This window comes from Aphelocoma coerulescens, chromosome 1A, assembly GCF_041296385.1.
Source record: "Aphelocoma coerulescens isolate FSJ_1873_10779 chromosome 1A, UR_Acoe_1.0, whole genome shotgun sequence".
Classification (NCBI taxonomy): Eukaryota; Metazoa; Chordata; class Aves; order Passeriformes; family Corvidae; genus Aphelocoma; species Aphelocoma coerulescens.
In genome coordinates this window covers 40,906,255-40,928,530 of record NC_091014.1, presented here as the reverse complement: position 1 = coordinate 40,928,530, position 22,276 = coordinate 40,906,255, and the positions used below count along the sequence as shown (strand labels likewise).

General features: G+C 34.7%; 1 protein-coding gene across 5 annotated transcripts in view; it reads right to left on the bottom strand.

Annotated features, from left to right (window-relative positions):
* Positions 1 to 22,276, bottom strand: part of PTPRQ (protein tyrosine phosphatase receptor type Q) — a 129,583-nt gene that overhangs the window by 94,144 nt on the left and 13,163 nt on the right. For all 5 annotated transcript variants that reach the window (XM_068999669.1, XM_068999644.1, XM_068999659.1 and 2 more), the window contains 15 exons: positions 21,846 to 22,115; positions 20,449 to 20,709; positions 18,816 to 18,946; positions 18,508 to 18,637; positions 16,903 to 17,053; positions 16,300 to 16,406; positions 15,725 to 15,822; positions 12,763 to 12,925; positions 10,849 to 11,109; positions 8,964 to 9,124; positions 7,909 to 8,020; positions 6,997 to 7,223; positions 4,771 to 4,840; positions 2,528 to 2,727; positions 889 to 1,138 (listed from right to left, as the gene is read on the bottom strand). In XM_068999669.1, coding sequence (XP_068855770.1) covers positions 889 to 1,138; positions 2,528 to 2,727; positions 4,771 to 4,840; positions 6,997 to 7,223; positions 7,909 to 8,020; positions 8,964 to 9,124; positions 10,849 to 11,109; positions 12,763 to 12,925; positions 15,725 to 15,822; positions 16,300 to 16,406; positions 16,903 to 17,053; positions 18,508 to 18,637; positions 18,816 to 18,946; positions 20,449 to 20,709; positions 21,846 to 22,115 — 2,592 coding nt within the window. The remainder of the gene's footprint in view (positions 1 to 888; positions 1,139 to 2,527; positions 2,728 to 4,770; positions 4,841 to 6,996; positions 7,224 to 7,908; positions 8,021 to 8,963; positions 9,125 to 10,848; positions 11,110 to 12,762; positions 12,926 to 15,724; positions 15,823 to 16,299; positions 16,407 to 16,902; positions 17,054 to 18,507; positions 18,638 to 18,815; positions 18,947 to 20,448; positions 20,710 to 21,845; positions 22,116 to 22,276) is intronic.

The following is a 22,276-nucleotide window of genomic DNA, read 5'->3' as shown; positions in this document are numbered from 1 at the left end:
CCCTGAAATCAGAAGAAGAGACACTGACCAAATTTCCATAGACAGGGCAGCAAACTAAGGCTATTTAAATTCCATCAAAGGAATTCACATGAACATATCTAGGAGGGAATGAAATTTCTTTTCATCTGGACAGTGCTATCTGTTTTGTTTGTGTGAAAGGGAACCAAGTAACATCAAACCATGTCAAACAAAAGAATGATGTACCAGCAAACAGAAAGCCAGAAAAACATTTCTCTGGAATGCCTTTTTGGTATAGATCTATTAGCAGTGTTGCCATTATAAAAGTCCTGCTCCTTGACCTTTGTTTCCAATTCTAACTTCTCAATTCATTGCAAGTAATCAAAAATCAACTTCACCTAGTCCTTAAAGATTTCTTCAGCACTGAACAACTTTCTGCAATAGGTCCAGATTGGGAACCTAAATACAGGACTTTTCTTTATATTGCTTATTTGTCTACAAAGGTAAAGAAGCATTAAGTGCATTACTATGTACACAATACACATACTTTTAGAATACTATGCCTGACAGCTTTTCCCTTCATCTTTATTTTTAATTATTCTGCCATTATGCTATTAATTACAGTTCTTAGATTGTCCTCAGTTTTCCATAAGATTTTTTCTGTCCTGAGCATAACTTTGGTATCTTTGACTCCTAACAATAACTGGACTCCCATTCACTGTACATTATTAGATATATTAATACATATATATTTTCAGTTAATTCCATCGGATAAAATTATGTAATCATGCAAATACAAAAGCATGATGCAGATAAAGACAGATTAGGACTGAAGTACCTTGCAGCAGGAAATCAAACCTCTGTTTTGAAGTTTTTCACATAAATCTGAGACCATTACTGCCGTTTGAAAGCAGCGTGTATTTTATGTACCTGATTCTGGTGTCCGGACAATCGCACTGTCAATGTAGCCTGCCTCAGTGGTAACTGCAGAGACCTCGAAAAGATATGTGGTGTATGGCCTGAGGTTAGTTACAGCAAAGCTAATTGGTTCACTCCAAACAGAGCTCATTTGACTTGGTGCTTCTGTGCTTGGAGTCACTGTAGACTGTGAAAGAATTGTGGATTTCCCAAAAGTAGTTGAAGGGGTGGTAGTACTCCACAAAAATGATTCACTCTTATCCTAGAAATAAAAAATAGGAAACATAATAAGCTGCATCTATAACCTATAATTGTAAATATGTGTAGATGAAAAAAAGACAGACCATCTTTGGGACAATTACCTTAAATTGGTTCTCCTTTTTATGCTTCAATTTCGAAATTAAGGTAGACATTGCTAGTACATCCTACTAGTGACAGTATTACAGTTTCCTGCCTTATTCAAAAAGATCTCAAATCTGACTGACCAGAAGCATCTCTCTAGGATTCATTTATTTATTACCAGTTTCTATTTTCAGCATTCAGTCTCTCTTGAAAAAAAAAGTTCCCTAGTGAGGTCCTTTTGCATCACCTATATGTTCTATGTGTATATAGCATACATATATTCATGTATCATGGATAAAACCAGACAGAAGTTTCTTAATCCACAGTGTCAGGAGACAACTCTGAAAAATTGCTAGGCATTATGGTGACCAATGCTGATGGTTCAGTAGGTGGCAGCCTGTCTTCTCAGTGCTGAATTAAATCAGCCTGGTGTCAGGAACCTTTGCAATGCCTAACATGATCTTCCAAATAAAATCTGAAACCAAAGTTATGATAATTTTTGTCATTTAAAAACTTCACTTTTCATCACAGCACTAAGCATAGGAAATAGGGAAAAAAAAAAAAAAAAAAAAAAAAGAAAGCTAAAAGGAAAAAGGTTTGGTTACTTGACATTTTGACATTTGGGTAATTGCAAAGCTGTGCTCAAAGTAAGAAAAAAAAAAGAGAAAAAATTCTAGAAGAGAGAATTTTCTTCAAGAAATTCCAGAAGGTTACAATGGTTACAGGTCTGAATTCAATGATAAAAACAATTCAGGCTACAACCATATTTTTGAAAATCACTCTGCTAATCGTGTTTGGTTTTTATTTTGGTATGAGAAGTATTTTAAAAATATTGAAATAAAATACACAGAATAAAGCATACTTTTAAAATACAAAAAGCATTGTCATACTATATAGAAATGAAGATGTTAACAATAATATATGTCTGCACTGACCAAAACAAACCCTGTAAGTTCTTGGTTCTTTCTAATTGAATAGTATATAAAACAAAAAAATAAAAACTGAAAGCTGAAAAAAATAGAAATTTTCTATTTCATTATTTTCTGTTAAAAGGATGCCAAATTTAACATTTCTTAGCATTTTCACTTTGATTAAAGTGAGTGTTTCAAGCAAAAGTGTTCCATTTAAACTATTTTGAACAGAAAGGTTTTTCTTCATTCATTTTATCCTGTTTTGAGACTAAATTTGTAAGGTTTTTGGAATTTTTCTGAAAATAAAGCCTCCACATTTTTATGTCTCAAATTTTAAATGTAAAACTACATTTTGTGGATTGAGACTATTACTAATTTAAAAGGTTTATAGCACTTACATTACATTCTGGTAACCTCCCAGACAGAAGGTCCTCTACTTTAACCAAGACATCTTTCACTACAATTCCACTTCTTGCATGTTTCACACTAATCTTGAAACTAGTTATCTTTCCATTTGGTTGCCGAGGGAGAAACCAGATCAGATTTACAGCTGAAGAATTTAAGGCTTCAACTGTGAGATTCACTACTTTACCTGGAGCTTGAAAACAAAACAAACAAAAGCAGTGAGATAAATTTTTCTTCTCAGCACTGAAAAAAAACAATAATTTTTTTTTTTTTTTTTTTTTTTTTTTTTTGGTAATGCCATTTCTAACTTCCAAATTCTGAAGCAAAAACATAAAAATTCATTCACAGACACATGTAAAGTAGCTGATATACAACCAGCTCTTTTTCAACCTAGTTTAAGTGAGAAATACAATTATTTCAATCTCATAATATATATAGTAACTGGTTTGGTCAACTTAAAATATTCTTTCTAAAAGCAAGTTATCTACTCTTCCAGAAGCAGAAAAATTTTGCCCATTTTTTCTGGTTAAGAGCATCTGAAAACAGTGTGTGTTTTCTTTCACTTTACCTGTGTCGTCTTTTCAGCTGCACATAGATTTTTGGTAGCTTTAAGTAACTCAATTAAATTGGAATGTTCACAATTATTGCATATACTGTGCTCTTTGTACCAGTGACAGTTTCTGTGGCCTTTTGTCAGAGCATCAGTATTAATCACAGCACAAAGGAATGAGATGCAGCATCTAAATCATATTTTACATGCTATGTTACATGCTGAACTCTCCTGTGGCTCCCTCTTAGTCCTGCCTACACGTGGCACAGTCAGCAGCAGGTCCCACAATAGCTGCCTTAGTACTAAGAAGAAAAGGCTTTTCACACTCCCAAAAAATAAAGCATTCCACATTTACAGACCTTCCACAGGTGATTTGTGACAGCTCCTCCAAGCCTCATATTTAGTTCTTTCAGTCTTGCTAAGTGTTTTCCAGATCTTTCACCTTCTTTCCCCTCCTCTCAAACCACCACCTTTATATTTAAATAATTTTATCTTCTGGCTAACTTTCTTACTTTAGATTTCCCATCTTTATGTTGATTAAAATGTTTGGCTTTCTTTAGCCATCAAAGCAAGAATTAGAACAAAAAAAAGTTGAGAATGTAAAAGTATAAATGCTATACCAATGACACATAAGTCACCTAGAATTTGAAGAAACCTTTCAATTACATTTATAGTAAGGCATTTTAGGTTTAATGAAAATGCAGACAGAAATGCTTCTAAAACTAAAAAGCTTACGTTCTCACATGCCAGTGTTGTACTCTGTCAAACATGAGTAAATAATAAAGCTCACAGAAATAAGGCTTTTTACCAGCAACAATGCACAAATAGTGAAGAATAATGATTTCACATAGATCCATGCAGCAAGTTTACTACTCCTCCTTATATTGGGCTCATAAATTATTACGTTATTTTACAAATCTCGGGCAGAGTGATGATTTTCTGCCATTAATTGAGATATCTCACTCTGCAGTTTGCGCACAAACAGAAATCAGCCTAACACAGATGGACAGTCTGCCCTGGCAGCACAAGCTCTGTTTTCCATTGAGACTGGTTCACACTGGCACAACTGGACTGGTGCCAGCTCTTCAGCCAAGGCACAACTGCTCCTGGAGCATGAGCAAAATCACAAACACTAAACTAGTAAAGATTGTGCAAACTCAGACTATGTTGTTTGATCTTCAAAACCACCAACTCAAATTTTCATTTCAGACCTTTTTTTTTAACCTTCAGAATTAATACATAAAAATTTAATAAAATACATTCTGTCCTGAGCTTCTTAGAACCCATCACTAAACAAATACAGATCAACTTAAGTAGGCAATGGCAGAGATGATTCCACAGCAAAATCTGTCTCCTAGAACTGTTGCAGGCAGCAGCAGCCAGATCCACTTGATAGGTATCTCTGCTCTGCTGTGACTTACTTTCTGGAAGCTGCCTACCTAGAAACTGGCATAGGAAAACTCCAAGAGAAATTACTTTGTGTACATAAACGCCCCTATGGACACATCTTAAAGGCTGTCGTTAGCAAATAGAAAAAAACAAACCTTTGTCACTGACAGAATGAGAATAAGGATTTTGTTCTAAATGCATTGGAATTTTCTCAAGTATGAAATTTTCCATGGATAATTTATTTGAATTAACTAGAGCAGCTTTAATCAAAATAATTAACAGCTTTATTAAATTTACCACTTTCCGCAGTCTGAAAAAGGAAAGGATCACTAAACACTCCAATACCAGCACTGTTCTCAGCAGCAACCTACAGAAAAAAAAGGAAAGAATCCACATTAGAAAATCTACAGTATATATAGCTTCAGGGAAAATGAAAATCCTAAGGATACACAGAGATACAGCTTTTAGCTTTTAAACTATAAATATGCAAATGAACATGCCCTTTTTAGTTGAGTTTATACTCAATGTTTAAATGTAAAAAAATAAAACTGAAAAAGTATGTAACAGCATAAGAAATTGAGAAAACCACATGCGAATATCCACACATCAAAAGAGGATCCCTAATCTATGAGCCCTTATTTTATGCAAAAACCAACAGCAAGAATAACATCAGTAACACTTCTTTTTCCTACTACAATACACTTAAACCAGATTCTGCATTCCTATTTTACTTACTATAACTTAAAAGAGTAAAAAGGAGAAAAAGTTCCCTTTTATTTCTCTGTCTCCTGAAGGCTAGCAAGAGCAGGTCAACCTTCCTCAAAGCAGAAACCCAAGGAAAGCATGTCTTTTTGCAGAAAGGCAATAGGTCAGGGGACTGTAAATGCACTTCAGTGCTCATGATCACGGCAGTCTTCCCACAGAAAAGCAGTACATCAAGACTTTGGTAGAATTTATGGAGATAAACAAAACAACAATGCCATTTGCTCTGCAACATAGGATTTGGTGACAATTCAACTCAGCGATGGGCCATGGCATACAACAGTTACAAAGAAAGAGGAACAGAGTCTAACTTCTTATTTTGAAAAGAAGTAAAAGGGACAACAAAAGGTAAACATGAGCAAAATTCCAACAGTGTTGATGAGAGGTGTGTGAAAGAAGAAGCAAAGGGAAAAGCTCTCCAGCAAGGTTATAGCTGGCAATGTTAGGCAGCAATGGTGTGGCTGTGGGGCTTTGGGAGCTGACAGGGCAGACTGTGGGGAATGCAGGGTGAGAAGGGGTAGGTGTGCAAAACTGAGTGTGGATCACTGTAGAAGTGACAGACAGTCCATAGAAAATAAAAAAGGCCAAAAGAAAGCAGAAGGCCTCAGGAGAGAAAGGGAAACTTTTTCTAATCACTTCTTGGCACTAAAGCATGCATTTTTCAAAGACTGTAAATATTAAACAAAGGACAAAGCTACAGCAGACAAAGACAGCAAAGAAATACAAGGTAACATTGAAGAATTCATCTAGGATGTCAAGAAGAATCTGTGTCAGTGGCTATCTCCTTCTTAAACCATACAAACACATGCACATCCACCTTACGACTACGGCCAACCCTACCTACTTATGCTTCACAGGGACAATGACTTGAAACATCCTTAGGCATTGATGAACTCTACAGTAATTGCAATAGCTGAGGAAATTGACTGGAGGTCTTCAGGGGGTTGACATGCAGTCAGGAAATTCTGACAGTACTTAAATTACACTATATAAATCTGAAGCTATGCCCTCACCTAAACATTGGTTTTTAATACCTCATCACAAGGTAGATATTGTAGAAAGAGTTCAGAAACAAAAACCAGAATTAAGATAGACATGGAAATTCCTACCACATAGGTACAGTTTCAAGGCAACTGAACGGAATGAAGCAAATCAACACATAATTTCACTTAATTCTTGGTATTGAGAAGAGGAACCTCTCCAAGCTCCTTATGAAAGAATAAGGCAGGCAATGAATTGCTTGGCAAATTTTGCCAAAAGAATAGCAGTTAATTTCTGTCCACCTGAAGTAATCTGTTGCTGAAGAGTTCAGAGATGGATCAGGAGTTCCTAATCTCAATGCTAATAAGTTCCATGTCTAGATTACATGCTTTTCTGGATCTGGCTGAGATGATTTAGTAATCTGCATGTAATATGCAAAGCACACCAGTTATTTGAAAGATTAAATCTCAATGAAGATAAGGAAGGATTTAGATGTTTCCAAAACTTCTACCCTTTGCTTTTTATGTTCTACCACACAATGCCATATGTCAATACAAATATCAGTAGAAGAAGGTACATTTCAGCACAAGTTTGACTGGAATATTTTAAGTAGATTTTAAAAACACTACTATAAACAAATATCTCGTTAATTTATTTTGTTATATGGCAACAGTAAACAACATCGTCCTTCAGAAAACTCTAGAGGAACCTACTATAAGCCCACACAATTTACAATAAATCAGAATTCAAAATACTAAGAGGCATTTGTAAGGCTTTTACCATAATTTCGTAAGTTGTTCCAGGGTTAAGACTGGTGAGAAGAACTTCCAAACTATCTGGCTTTGTTGTGACCTGTGTATAAGCTGTTTGCATCCATGGGCAGACTTCTTTATATTTAACAACATAGGAGACAATTCTCCCATTTGGATAGAGTGGTGTGTTCCATGACAGCAGAATCCCAGCAGAGCCCACTCTTTCACCTGCAAGGAACACAGGGGGCCCAGGATCTAAAAAAAAAAAATTAAAAATTTAAAAATATATTTGTACACACACATACACACACACAAGCACACACAAGTACAACAATTTTTAATTAAGAATCATCATAGTGAAGATACATTCACAGATTTTATAGACAAATGAAATCATTTGCCAGCATAAACCCATAAAACTACTGAAAACTGATGTATTTTTGAAAAAAAAGCTTTTTTTTCTGGCAATAGTCCTGTTAAAAATTATTAAGTTAATTTTGGAACCCTAAAAATATTCTTCTATAAGAATGTAAAAAATTTATTGCTCAAGATCTTTGTTAAAAAAACAGAGTTTAATGCCAGTTTGATATCTGACATATTCTAGCACTCAATTAAAGGGCATTCTCTTAAAAAGCACATCTGCTTTGGTTACATTGTTTTTGGAAATAGCTCAGAACGCTTCTTTATGTACCACTATAGATATAAATCAGAGTCTGGATATTATTACATGACACAATAGCAAATTTTTCAAAAGCTTGTAAATTCTTAAGGTCGCATACAACGCTTCAGATTCAGTGTATTTTTAAATGGTTAAAGATGAAAAATTTTGATGACTGTTCAAAACTGATTATAGTTTCTTGGACATTAGTGTGCACATAATAAACATAAAAAAGCATAGCTTCAAAAATAGAAGAAATTTCATCAGTCATTTTTAACTCACTTGTCACATTTGTTGTCACAGTTCTACTTGCAGGTGAACTATAGACTGAGGAAGAAACTGCAGAAACTGTAACATTGTATGTTGTTCCAGGAATAGTATAGGAAAAATCAGCCTGAAACAGAACATAGATTTATTCAAGCCTTTTACCAAGAATCACAAAAATTACCCCTCCCCCAAAAAATCCCCCAAAAAACAAACAAACAGAAAAAAACCCTACAAAACAAAGCACCAAAAAAACCACAGAAAAGTTTGAGCAATTCATTACTAAAAATAGTTGTTTACATGTTAGCTACAGTACAGTATTTTGCTGTCAACTACCCTTCATAAGATGTGTAAAACATTCAATATTAAAGAACAACAAAATTAGCTATTAATTTTATCCCAGAGTCCCCTATCAGTATATCTATAGAGGTTTTTCTCTATTATCATTATCAAAGTAAATATGCAGCATTATAAAATTCCTTTTTGAGAGAATGAACAAAAAAGCAACCTGAAAAGCAAGTTTTTGAACCTTAAACTAACCCATCCCTTGCAGTAAACATAATTAACAAGTTATTTAGCAAGAAATTATATAAAATACCTGTATCTTTGCAGTTCCAATGAAAAACAAAAGCAAAACAACCAGAACAACCATTATTTCTGTTAATATTATATTTTCCAGACAGCAGAATCAAGAAGTGCTCCTATATCTTTTTGATGGCTTAGCAGTGAAATGTTGCCTGCATTAATGATTTAAGCAGAGATCTTCCTGGCGAGTACACAATTAATGAGTCTGTACTACTCAATAGCTCGGCCCTTCCCTTGTTAAACTATTCATGAACCCTTGGATGACTGTCTGCATCCTTCTAGTAGACTTTAAAAAAACAGCAAGTTCACTACCTGTTGTTAGGTAACAAACTGTGAATGCTGAAATTTGCTCCAATCCCACCAATTTTTCATTAATACTTTTGTATTCACATATGCATTAAACAGCTAAGGAGGAAAGCTTGAATTCCTCATCAGCACAGTGCATAAGGAAAAGCCGGCCCTGCAAGTCCTAGAATAAAAGCACATACTTGATACTCCCTAACTCCAAGATCTAGGATAACAACAGAAGCATGATCAGGAATAAGATCCACATGAAATCTGTCTACAAGTCCATAAGGTAGTCTCCAATACAGTGAAAAATAATATGATGAAACATTGAAGAATTTAAGTCCTTCTGGCTTTGCAGGTTCTGAAAGAGAATTGTAGAATAGAAGATATTAACTTAAATAACTCCCTATAAAATATATTAGTAGTTCCAACTGAATATAAAAGCATCCAAGAAGAGTTTACTTTCTGTATGAAAGATTAGTCTGGACATGGCAGCATGTGATCCTACAGTTGCTACGCTACCTCTGGGTCTTGGATGATAGTCTCCCAACCCTGCTGAGATCCCCACTCACAGAGAGCAAGCTCAAGTGTCTCTGCACAGTGTTCAGTTAGCAACAAAATCTCTGCACAGTCCTGGGGTTTCTGCTGTCCTCAACCTTAAAGTTAGCACTACTGCTGACATAACTACTGCTACAGCTGAAATTCAAGATACAGCTGGTGCATGTTCTGCTGCTAGCCACAGGGTTGGTAACTCTTATACATTTCATATATTTGGAATCCCAGTAATGCTATGAACTCTAGTCAGTTAAGTGCCCAAAATTTGAGCGGTCTACTCCTTTTATTAAAGCCAAATTTCCACCTGCTCATGTCACAACATCTCATATTATTCTGCTTTTAAATGCAACTTTAAATGTGTATTATTCACTCTAAGCCTAATAATGAATCAGATTTTAAATTCTTCAGTAGGTCGTTAAAATGTTATCTACATATAAGACTGCGTATTTGTTCACCTGTGCAGTCTCCAGCCACGTGTATCTGTCTCCTTTCTACTTTAGAACACATGTACAACTATCAGCTTTCCCCATGCTCATGTCTCAGACCAAGCCCTGTGAGTGATGCTCTTTGTCTCATTTCAGATTCACCCTTGCACTCAGTCCTCTTTCTGCCTTTCTAACACAGTTCTTCAGAATTCAGACTAAATCTTCTAATACTGTTTATACATCAGTATCGTTTTGGGCAGTCTGAATAACATATAGCTCTGACAGATTTCTATTTCTTTCTTATTTGCTGTAAATCTGCTAAGAGTAGATATCTTTCATGAACTATTTACACAGGCTATTCAAAGTTGAAGAATTGTTTCAAACCGTTTACTCCAGTTCTGCCATCAAATAACCTGAAATATTAATAAATCCAAACATTAACTTTAGATTTTACATTCCATCTGTATTTTTCTCATACGTATGATTTTTAACTCATGGTTTTATTTTTACATTAACAGAAAAAAATATATTAATAATATATATGGAGGTGTGCAAGTTTAACCTAGAGCAGAGGTTCTTCCTTTTAGTATACTCATAGATTTTGAGTCCTACTGCTCTCATCGCTCCTATTATTTGCATGGATCTCAACTTCCATTAAAGCTGGATTTTATGTGTGCAGAGGTCTTTTCGTACAGACCCACAATTAATTTCTGAGTGAAGTTTACAATCTAAAGCCTTAATTCTACAAACACTTCTTAACTTGTTTAACTTCACTCACTGCAAAAAACCTATTGAAATGAGGTAAGGTAAAATTCAGTTTGTGTGTAACTCTTAGCAGGATAAGATCTGAAATACTAAAAATGGTCAAAAGAAATCCAGGACAGCTAAAGACATTATGTTTCTGATAGTGAATCACTACATGCAGGTTGAATAGGTTGAATAGGCTATAAGTAATATATGCCCACAACAACATCAAACTATTACATGTACAAACTCTTGAAATTTCAGTCTTATTCTACAAAGTGAGATGTACAAAGCTAAACATGCACTGCTAGGGACAGCTATCACTCACTGGCAAGGAGAGGAAACAAGAAACCATACAGACCTGTTACAAATTCAAGGGAAGCAGAAGCTCCTTCAATATTTCCTTTTAGCCTTTTCAGTGTGAAATTATAAATGCCGCCAGCAGTCAGGTCTGTAACACTGAAGTCAGTCAGTGTTCCTGGAATTCTTAACTTTTTTATAAAGGTGTTGTTTGATAAAGATGCTTTATAAGAAGTGAAGTTAGTCTTGGTTGGATTCCACATTAGAGTTGCTGAGGAAGTATTTACCATTTTTAATGTCAGACCACATATCCCAGCAGGTCCTATGGTAAAAATTATTCTGATTAATAAAGAAAAAAATTAATCCCTAGTACTTAAAACATAAGAAAATAACAGCTTTTTTAAAAAGTGGTTTTTACTTAAATGAATGTTTTGAGACTTCAAATAATCATGAAATATGGATACAAATTTTAAAATTGTTTGTACAGATATATAGTAAGCAGTGCCATTGTGTTGCACAGGGTAAATACAACCTGGGGATGTACCTCCTGTGTGCACTATGCAATTTATGGAAGAAAATTCCAATTTTATCAGAGTTTCTCTAAGAACAGTAACATTGCTCACTGGTGAAACAGAATGAGAATGGAACACTTTGTAAGCAGAATTAGAGATTTTAGTCAGTTTAAAGTTTTCTAAAATACATTATATGAAATATAATTTTAGAAAACTGTTCGTTTGCTCACTTAAGGACACAGTAAATAGCATAGTCTCAGTGATTATCCTTTTTTTCCTTTCTAAATAATATTTTTTATTATATTAAGATTCCTGAAGTCACAGATCATTTACTAATAGCACCTCCATTAATCTGTGTAGCACAGATTCTTAGGTAAGAAAAGTGTTACAATTCCTCCTAAAAAGTGAATCTCCCAGATAATTGATTTATCTTGCTTGAAGCTTTATGAAAAATACTAATTAACATATGCCTATTATTCAGCTTGAAAAAAATCCTAAAGGTTTACCATTAAAATTATAGAGTAAACTTTCCATAATCTAGGCATACTCTGGACCCATCCACAATTCTCTTGAAAATATTTACCTGAGGATAAAAAGAATCCTCAGGAACATGATAATGAATATTCTGCTGCATATTTCATTCATAAGAATCTGCAGGACTTGTTCTGGGTTTTTTTCAGAGATTCACTTATCTTTGAATAACTAAGTGCATAGCCCCCTTGACTATTAACTGAGTTAAGGAGTTATAGTCCAAACTGAGTTAGGGAGTTATAGTCCAAACAAGCCACAGAATAGAATATCTGTCAAAGAAAAGAGGAGGTCTATGATATGCATGTGTATAAACCTGGGAGATTGTTTATTTTCTGATTACAACTTGCTGTTCTTTATCTGCTTTGGCAGTCCAAAATTCAATATAAATCTTCTTCTTCAGATCTATGCCACAAATAAATTTCCTTCTTTTTTATGTTGTATCACAGGAACATCGGAAAATACGTGTTTGCTCAGAGACAGAAAATGAATACGAGATTCTGGTTTCTGGACCTTGTTAAGCTCTCTGAAGCACAATTCCTCTTAGTGTCTTAAGCATTCTGGGGCCTTGTACAGGAGAAATACTCCAATCTGAGACCATGGGCTTGCAAGAACTTAGGAGATGCAGGAACAATTATAAACAAAATGCAAGGTAATTATGAAAGTACAGGAAGCTATTCTGGCAAGATCTTACTTTGTTATAGCTGGAAGCTTTTTTCAAAGAGCCATGTCTAGACTCCTCAACCTTAATCCAGCGAATTATGTACAAGTCTCCTATTCAAACAACTATCACAAGAAGAAGCACAACTTTTCTCCCACAGTTAAAGTCTCATTTTGAACCCTGTGACCTTTGTTAGTTACTTACAAACAATGATATAAACATCTCTGAATATTTACTGGTTTTCAAAAAGGCAATTTAGAGGGTATTTCCTTACTTGTGATGACTTTTTTCACCACAGCCACAGAGGAATCCAAGCCTTTAATTGTCCTTAACTGAAAAATGTATTCTGTCCCAGGGGTCAGATTTTTCACTACAGCTCTGCTTTCATAAATAGTTCTGGTAAGCATCTTTTCATTATTCATCAGACAACACGAAAGCTATTGAAGAAAAAGAATTTCTTGTATTAGACTATCAAAGTTGGTAAAAGTAAAGCTCAGAGATTGCAAGTACCTGTTAATATAAAAATATTTAGAATATTTTCCCCATTTTAAACACAAAAAGGATCAAGCAGCTTTATATTATGTTCCACCATTGTGGAACACTTACTCTAAGATTCCTTAATAGCCAAGTAGTGAAAGCAATGACTTTAACATTTAAAAGTAGATGGAGGAAGCAAAGTGAAGTTCAAGCTTACAGGTTTTTGCTCTTGGAGGAAGGATAATAAGGCGCACTCTGACTCTTCAGTCTCACAGCTATACTGATGAACTGTACAGTTAAGTAACTCTGTACCTTTCTGGCAAAAAACCTCAAAACAAAACAAAAAACCAAAACAAAGCAAAACAAAGAAAAAAATGCCAAACAACACCTAAAAGCACTCAACCAAAAAATACACACGTGCACTGTTCATAGCTGAGATTCTGAAAAGACTCCCAAGGAATCAGTCATTCAACTCTGCTCACTGTTATACCTTGAAAATTCATCTCATAAGAGCCACTGCAGACAACAAAAGGGCTGGAGATATCAAAACACTGAAATCTGGGGACCTGACTCCTAGAGACTGTGAGGATTCCTTCTGACCTTCCAGACAGCTCTAAGGTGACAAAAATAATTCCTGCGACAGTTCTTTCTGTGGACATAGAAAAGTGTCCCTGAAGACTGGTTCCTATCTGCACTAGTGAGAGGCAAGATGCAGAGGAGAGCACTGGACAAGCATCTCCCACACACACACGGGTTTCTCAGGAGTGGCAGTTAATACTGAGACCAGGAAGGGTTGCAGCTGCCTGAATAGTGAGTCCTGTCCTGTCACAAGTAATTTCCTCCAGCAAAAGGGGGTGTTGTACACATGGCAGTGACCTGAAAGCACTGGGGTTAGCTGCTATTCATCAGGGGAGGCAGCTAGCTGCTATTCATCTGGGGAGGAAAGATCCACTTCCCCTCTGTCTATTTTACCAGCACAGTGCCTGTTTATACAAACAAAATCTTGGAAGCTGTCATCACCTTATTAGAATTACAGCATTGCAAGATGCTAGAAGCAAAGCTATAGATTAAAGATTTACATCTCGTATAAAGAAGTTAGGAAAGGACCTTTTGTGCACTCTTTGCTCTGCAAACTGCAAATTTGAAAAGCATAGAAAGTTGGTGAGCAGGGACGATTAATTTTAAATGATTAGTAAAATGATCTCTTTTATGCAGGTGCACCTTACTAAGCAACCAGTCTACGAAAGCCTTTCTCATTAAAGATTTAAAGACAAGCTCATTTGTACAGACAAAGCACTGTCTAATGTGGCTGCTTGCTCTGTGAAATGCTGAACAATAATACTGTGACGCAAAGATCAATATTACAGATGACAATTATTTTCTGCAGGGTAGCAACAATAGCATTACCACATTCAAAAGTGTATCTGAACTGGTTCAAACATGAACAAGATAATTAAATTTAATTTAAAAATTTGTAAATATGCTCCAGGCTGCACCAGAAAATAGTGTGAGAGGTTAACTGGCAGCTATTATCCATTGCGATCAGTGCAGCTTTACTCTAATGAAGAGAGAAAAAATGTCAAGGAACTATCCTAAGGATACTCAGATTTCAGGTTTAGGTAAGGATATAATTGAAGCCATGGGAGAGCAGAAGGAAAAGGATTAGACACTGTAATATGGGGTAAAAATTGTGCATACCATTAAAGCAAAGTACTTTGTCTCATGGTAGTGCTACATACCAAAGAATATCCCAGTCAAGTATGTTAACTATAAAAGATTATACCTAGAAACCGTATTGATTCAAGTGACATGTCAAAACAGCAGTATACTGAGTTTTATTGACCACATGTTGACAAGTGGCTACAAAATGCTGAGGATAATGCAAGACAGACTGCAAAAGCCGGGATACAAAAGAGACTGGTTGCATTTCGTAGTGAAACATGATCTGCGGGCAAAGTATTTAGATGCCATTTTGGATTGTTTTTGACAGAGAACTGAAAGAATGACTGATGAGATATTGAAGAAATTGAAGTTTATAAAATCATGAAAGGAATGGGTATGGTGAGCAGGGAAGTACTAGCTGTTTCTAATGTACCAAGAACCTAAAGACTAACAGGTTTAAAAAGAAGAAGTGTAATTTTTTAAACAGGACATAACAAAATTGTGACGTATAAATAACAAAAAAAATTCAGGAGTAGCCCCTGTTTTTCTTTATGTATATCCAATTTAAACCTATCACTGAGGAAGTCCCTAAACTACTTACTGACCAAGGCCAGAAGGATATGGGAGGCAGCAAAGGTTTGCAGTTTTGTCTAATAAATTGCTATATTTAAAAAAAAAACCCTCCCCAATTATTCTGTAACTTTCTAAACAAAACATTTAGATTCTTCTATATGGAATGTATTTTTTATTTTTCACTTCAGTTAAATTAATTTGCATTACAAATTTGAAAAGCTGAGAAAAAAGATTACATTGCAGTTACATTCGACTCTTCACCTGTGATCTTTTTTCACACTAGTTGAAAAATCAGTTTTTGAAAGCTATTAAAGGCATATTTTAGAAATATTTTTTAAACTGTTGTGTAAGATGAAGTACATATTTATCTGACCTTTTCCAATAGCAGTATTTCCTTCCAGTACTAACATGGGTTATAAAAATAAATATTTATTGCCGGGTTTGCAGTACATACAGAATGATAATTTAATTGAGAAATTACCAAAAAAAAAATTTGCAATGGTTTCTTCCCATTCTCATCTCACCTGAAACATATCGAATCCTCCTCTTGGTTGTTTCCAAGAAAAATAGACTGTATTCTCTTCTTGTCCAAACACTTGTAAATCTGAGGGTGGATCAGGATCTGAGGATGTAAAATTTAGATTTAAAATAATCTATATAAATTTTGAGGACGTTGATATCTACAGAGTACACAGGTTTAATTTATTATTTTTTAGTTCCAACTAGAAAGAGATTTTATTTTGTACTTAAAAAGAATTTCAAATAAATGAAATTCACCTTTATATATTAGAAACAGAATCAGAAATAAAGTCAACATTTGTCAATTTTTATGGAAACTTTTATCATCCTAACATTACTGCTGATTCAGTTAGTGGCAAAATATCACTCAATCCAGAGGAAACTTGTTTGTGTTTTAAAAGCTTTTATATATAATAATTTTCAAAGATGTTTAGATTGAAAAGAAATCTTATATGCATTAATTCAGACATCATTAAGATGCATGGATTTAATAAGGAATAGCTTTTCTTAGAAAACACCTTAAAATATAAAAACCTTAATTATCTGAAACCATGAAAAGTCATTAATAAACTGAACCTACAGGTACTAATCTTGAGGACAGTAGGGCGACTTCTTTTTAATCCATTGGTTGTCACAATATTGATTAAGAAATCAGTTCCTGGCAGAAGATGCTCAAATTTGTGCATTCTACAAAGATTAAAAGAAGAGATTGTGTCCTTTAGGATTCTAAAAATGCATGTATGTTCATATATTAATTCTTTATAGTTTTATGGATATTATTTACACATGATGTATGCATACATGTTTATATGTTGTGAATCAAAAAATATTTTAGTACTATAAAATCTTAAATAGGGTGCATTACACTATGGTTCACAGCAAGTTCCAGCAATAGAAAGTCTTTAAGTATTGGATTAAATATCCAGAGTGGCACACAGGTTTTACTGGTGCTCACCCCAATGCAGTATTTTGTTTGCTCTTCTTTGGATAAATGTATCATATGAGAATTGCAATTTGTTTAAAAATTGCAGTTCTTAAAATACATGGGCATAGTAATGTATATAAACTAAACCATAAAACACATAAAACATACAAATAACAGCACAGGCTACTTATTTTAAATACACAGGGAAACAGCTGCTTTGAGTTTATGTCAGTTATTTTTAAAATGTAATCATCATACCTCACACCAGAAGGCAACATTTTCTTCTCATTGAAGACCTTACTGTTTATTGAAAGAATATATCCATCAAACATACTTTTGGCTGGTGGCCAGGTAAGAGTTATTGACTCAGAGTCTCTGCTACAGTTCAGGTATTTGACTGCACTTGGCACTGTGTGACAATAAAACAAAATGCATTGATTCAAAAACGCATTTTAAACACATTTCTTTATGACAGGCCTCTCATCATCAGAATGCAATGAAAACTCCACAAAAATTATGTCATGTCCTTCCTTATCTCAAGGACATGCAGACTACTACTACTGCAGTAACCTGTACAGGGACTTTTGTTATCCCGGAAATCCAGAGCCAAACTGTTTATTGCTCTGTAATGCTGCTTAGCACAGTTCTGTTATCACTGACGTGGAGTTCTTCAAAAATGGAAAATTCCTTAAAAAAAGAAATGTCAGTATAAGAGGTAACATGCCCTGCAGAGACCTAAGTCCCGACTAGCACAGTATCTTTCATTCAACAGTGGCCAAAAGCATATGTCTCCAGAAAAAGCAGGAATTGCATAGAGTGATAATTCCTTTCAGTTTCCCCAGACTGCAGTTTGCAGCCCAAGGATTTCATGAGGCAAAGGAGATTTCTATTTCATAAATCTCAGCAGATTTTTATTTTATGAATGTCTTTGGTCTCCACTTGAACCTATGATCACAATCATCAGACAACATACCTTGTGGCCAGCAGTTCTGCAACTTATCTACAAATTTAATAAACAACCATTTGCTTTTGCTTGTTTTCTACTTTCTGTTTTCTAGTTTGAAGTTTTAGTTCTTGAAAAGGAAATGTCAGAGAATTATTATTTACTTGCTCCATAATTGCCTCTCCATGATTCGTCCTCTCACAAATGCTTTTATGTTGTTCCCGTGTAAGTTTTAACTCAGTGGCTCCTTGAATGCAAAACATTACATATCTCTGATCACATGTGCTGAACCTTTTCAATCACATCTACTATGCTTGATTTTTTCACATTAGTGACCTGTTAGAGGAAACTATAACACGCAAGATCTAATAGCCTGAGAGGCCGTGTCCCCAGGTTCAACCAGTTAGAAGTACTGGAATTGAGGAGAACTCCACTGCTGAGAATCAAATGTACTAACCCAAAGTAAAACTAAACATAGAAAAGCCCGAATTTGCTTGTGATGTGAGGGGAGGCCAATGAGAAAACATGATAAAACGAATTTAGTTCTGGACATTTGTGTTCAAAGTTATAGCTGAAGAGAAAAATTAAAGCATTAAAGAGAAGTCTAAGAAAAAAAAATTGTTTTCTCTAATGTTGGTGGCCAGACACTGTGCAAGAATCAGGTACTGGACTGTACAGCTGCTTGAATCAACACGAAGTTAACATTGGTAGTTCATTGTACACAGGAGCACTATTGAGATTCTTAACGGTCCCTTGCAGTCAAAGAATAAGAAAAATAACAATGAAAGAGAATAAGGAGAAAATTACAAAAATGTCTGAATTATTCTTCTCTATTTGAGACAAAAATAAAATTCAAGAAGAAAGCAAGAGATATAGATGGAGTAAAACAAATGCTGAATTTGACAGCATTGTGGTCTTACCTGTCTCTATTTCTTTTGTCACAAAAATACTGTCTCTGAAACCTTCTTTCTCTGTTCGAATTGCAAAACTGTACAGCTTACCAGGACTAAGATTGAAAAACGTTGCTGTTTGTTGCTTGACCTTCTGGACCTAGAAAATCAAATACAGCTTTCACAAAACTGCTTACAAAATTCACTTATGGTATGTAAACTGCACACCCAACTATTTTAATGGGAAATAAAGCTTTTAATTCAGCCTCTGATTACTTAACAGAATACTGAGAAGTAGCTGCAGTGTTTATCCACAGGTGGTGCTGTACACAGCATACCTTGAAAGCACTTTCACAGTTTGTACATGTAACCTCGTATTGCTCAAAATCTCCATCAGCACGGTCCCAAGAGACCTGTATTGAAGTGTCAGTGACGTTACCCTCTTGTACATTCAGGGGAGCTGCCAGACCTACAGAAGAACACAAAACACATGGCTGTTCAATCCCAGGAGCTGTTCAATCTAACACTTTTCATATCTCCTGGAAAGACATGAAAGTGAAGATAATCGGTAACAGACAAACAGAGGGTAAAATCTGATCTCAGACATGCAGACACACAGCAATTCCAAAATAGAGAAAGAAAAAAATAGAGAAAGAAAAAAATATATATGTAATACCACTATTTAAGAAAATTTTCTTGCTTTTTTATCTTAAAATTACATGAGGTTGAATATGCATTTCTCTCTGAGGACAGAGCTGGCACTCCTAGGTGGGAAAGTTCTCCAGAATGAAGTTAATTCCTCCAAAAGCACCACCATAGTGGTCAGAATGCACCTAAATTTTGTCAAAATGCTCAGCAAAATTGGGTAGATCAGGCTAGACAAATACACTAATTAGTATAGTCTTGTCAGGTACAATTCAGATCACATTACAGGAAATTTTCCACTCTTCTCTACATCGCTTTTATTCCCATCACAGCCATTTCTGTCTGGAATATACCAAAATTTACACATTTTCTGAGGAAAAATTGTATGCATGTAAGGGGTCAGGATTTTTATTTCCAAATTTTTGAGGCCCAAGAAGACCCAGAACAAGACTAGGTTTTCTAAGGCAGTTTACCACTAAATTTAGGAAATGCTGGCATAAGATTGACTGAACACCAAGTTTTTATTAAAACTCTTTTAAGAAAAGTAATCTTTCAAGGATTTCTTTATTTGGGAAAGATTTTTTTTCTGTCTTGCCCTCTTCTCTTCTTCTTTCTTCCTTTCTTCCTTAGATTCTATCCTAATTTTTCCTTTTATAACATTTCTAGTCTGAAAGAAACAGGGTAAAAAAAAATTTTAAAGGAAAATGATAAAATGGGAAAAGAAAAACTTGAGGAAGTATAAATACAATTAAAAAATAGGAAAGTCAAAACGCAAAATTTGAGCAGGTATTTTTAAACATTTTGAAAGTTTCTACTAAAATTGCATTTTTAAAGGCCTTGCTAGAAGCAGTCCTTTCCATTACAGCTCTTTTAATGTCTTTGTAAATGAATTTATTACCTTGGAGAATCTCAACACTTTTATTTGTCACTTAAAGCTGCACCAGGATGAATAAACTTAGTAATTTCAAGGCACAGAAGTAGCTCCTTTAATACTCATCTACTTGTTTAAAATAAGTGGTCAAAATGTGTCTTTTCTCCCATAAGGACAATAATTTAATACAGCCTAAATTCCCGAAATGCTTGCTAGACATTTTATACACAATATAAAAAACACCATTTAGCACATTTAGAAATTATAAGGGATTCATATAGTCTTGTTTAAAAAACAGCTAGTGTTAGTACAACTGCAAATTGCTTACACAGATATATTAAGATGATTTTTGAATAGCATGTCTTTTCTATTGCACTGAAATACCAATAAAATTTAAAAGGTTCAAAAACTAAGATTTTATATGGTGCGATTTTATAAGAACTTAAAATACTCACATGTTTTTACACCATTTATACGGTAAAAGGAGCTCAAAATGTTTCCACTTTTTGTGGAGACACAGAAATCATATTCTCTTCCTGCAGTAAGGTTTTCAATTGTTATTTTACCATCACTTTTTAAAGAGAATGTTGCATTAGGTCCTTCTTTACTTGTAACATAGATGCCATCAAATACTCCAATATCGGGCATGCGAACAAATAGTACCACAGCATTGCTATAGAGCACATAAGGAACTACAATTTGAACAGGCTTGGGCTCTAGAAGAAAAAAATTGCCACATGTTAAACCAGTTGAAAGTAAATTAAATGAAAACTTCATAATGGACCTGAAGCAACTGCCCTGAGAAATACTCTTGCTGCGTGCAAATTCATAGCTACAATAGTAAAATGTCTTAGCTCAGAAACAATATCTTTTAAGTATTTATTATTAGAATTTCCTTCTCAGCCACAATTGCACCAAGAAGGTAAGCAGGATAACTGGAAAACTGTACAGAAATGTAGATATGGACAGGGAGATGACCATGGAGAATGAGATACATTTGATGGATACAACATTGACATGTTTAGTTTTCTTCCCTTACAGTTGGCTCTGACAGCTGTGAAATATCCCATCTAGAATTTTGTCGTCTGTGTCGTGAATGAGGTATTAAATCTAATCCTATATAAAAAATTCTGGAAAAGACTTAAGACTGTTACCCTCCAAAATACTGTAATCATTTAGAAAAAAAATGACAATCATTTAGAAAAAAAATGACAATAAACCCATAACCTGACAGCTGCAGCCTTTACATACTACATGTATAAGTGAATCCTGCCCACTCCTTTCACATATGCAAAAAATTTATACTTTATACTGTACCAAAAGTGTTTCAACATTTTGGTAAACTAAGATCCTTCAATAAACCCTTCCCAATCGATGGGAAATATGCCTTAACAAACAATGAAAAGCTTTTATTTTTAGCTATTATTACTTCAATTCTTTCCTAGCAGCCTCTTACTAATGGTAAAGCAATTTCTTTCTCACCGTTCACAGAAGAATTAATGTATCTCCAAAAAAAAAAATCTTTTGCAACCATTCCAATATTTTCCTATTTCAATACAAATCAATGATTCACCCAGTTTCTTCTGCCAGTGGGAGCAGGATTTCCAGCTGTGGTCCCCATCACAGTTGTCACTAGTACCAGGATGTTTTCAAAGGCTGCACTCTCTTTACAAAAGTTGTTAATTTTGCTGTTAACAATTAGGATTAGGATCTCTACATTTCATATTTAAGTTTTGATCCTTGCCTATTTAGCAAGCTGGTTTGGTCTACAAAATCTATTAGGTGATAGCAACTATAGCAAGACTGACGTATGTATTACAGTCTGTATTTTCCATTATAAGCAGTATCTTACTTAAAGTGCATGGAATGGTCTTCAGTTCACTCATAGTTCCATTTTTCACACTTGCCACTGCTATTTCATAAGCCATTCCAGGAACTAGGCCATCAACCTTTAATTCTTCTGTGTTGCTTAATAAAAACTTTTTAATTTCACCTATGTCTGCATTAGGTTTCACTTCAATGTAGGATTCCTGACACTCTTGTGGCAGCTTCCAGTGAAGGATTACACTCTCCTCTTCTACATCCTCTGGGTGAATATAAACAGCTGTAGGTGGACTGACGGCTTGATCAAAGAAAAAGATGTCAGTATAAAACCATATATCAAACTTACTATCAATTTACAATCACTTCCCAATGATGTCTCTTGGTTTGTTTTTTCTTCTAAGATGTCATGATTTTAAAGCTACTGATTCATTTAATTATTTCTTGAAATAGTTTGCAGAC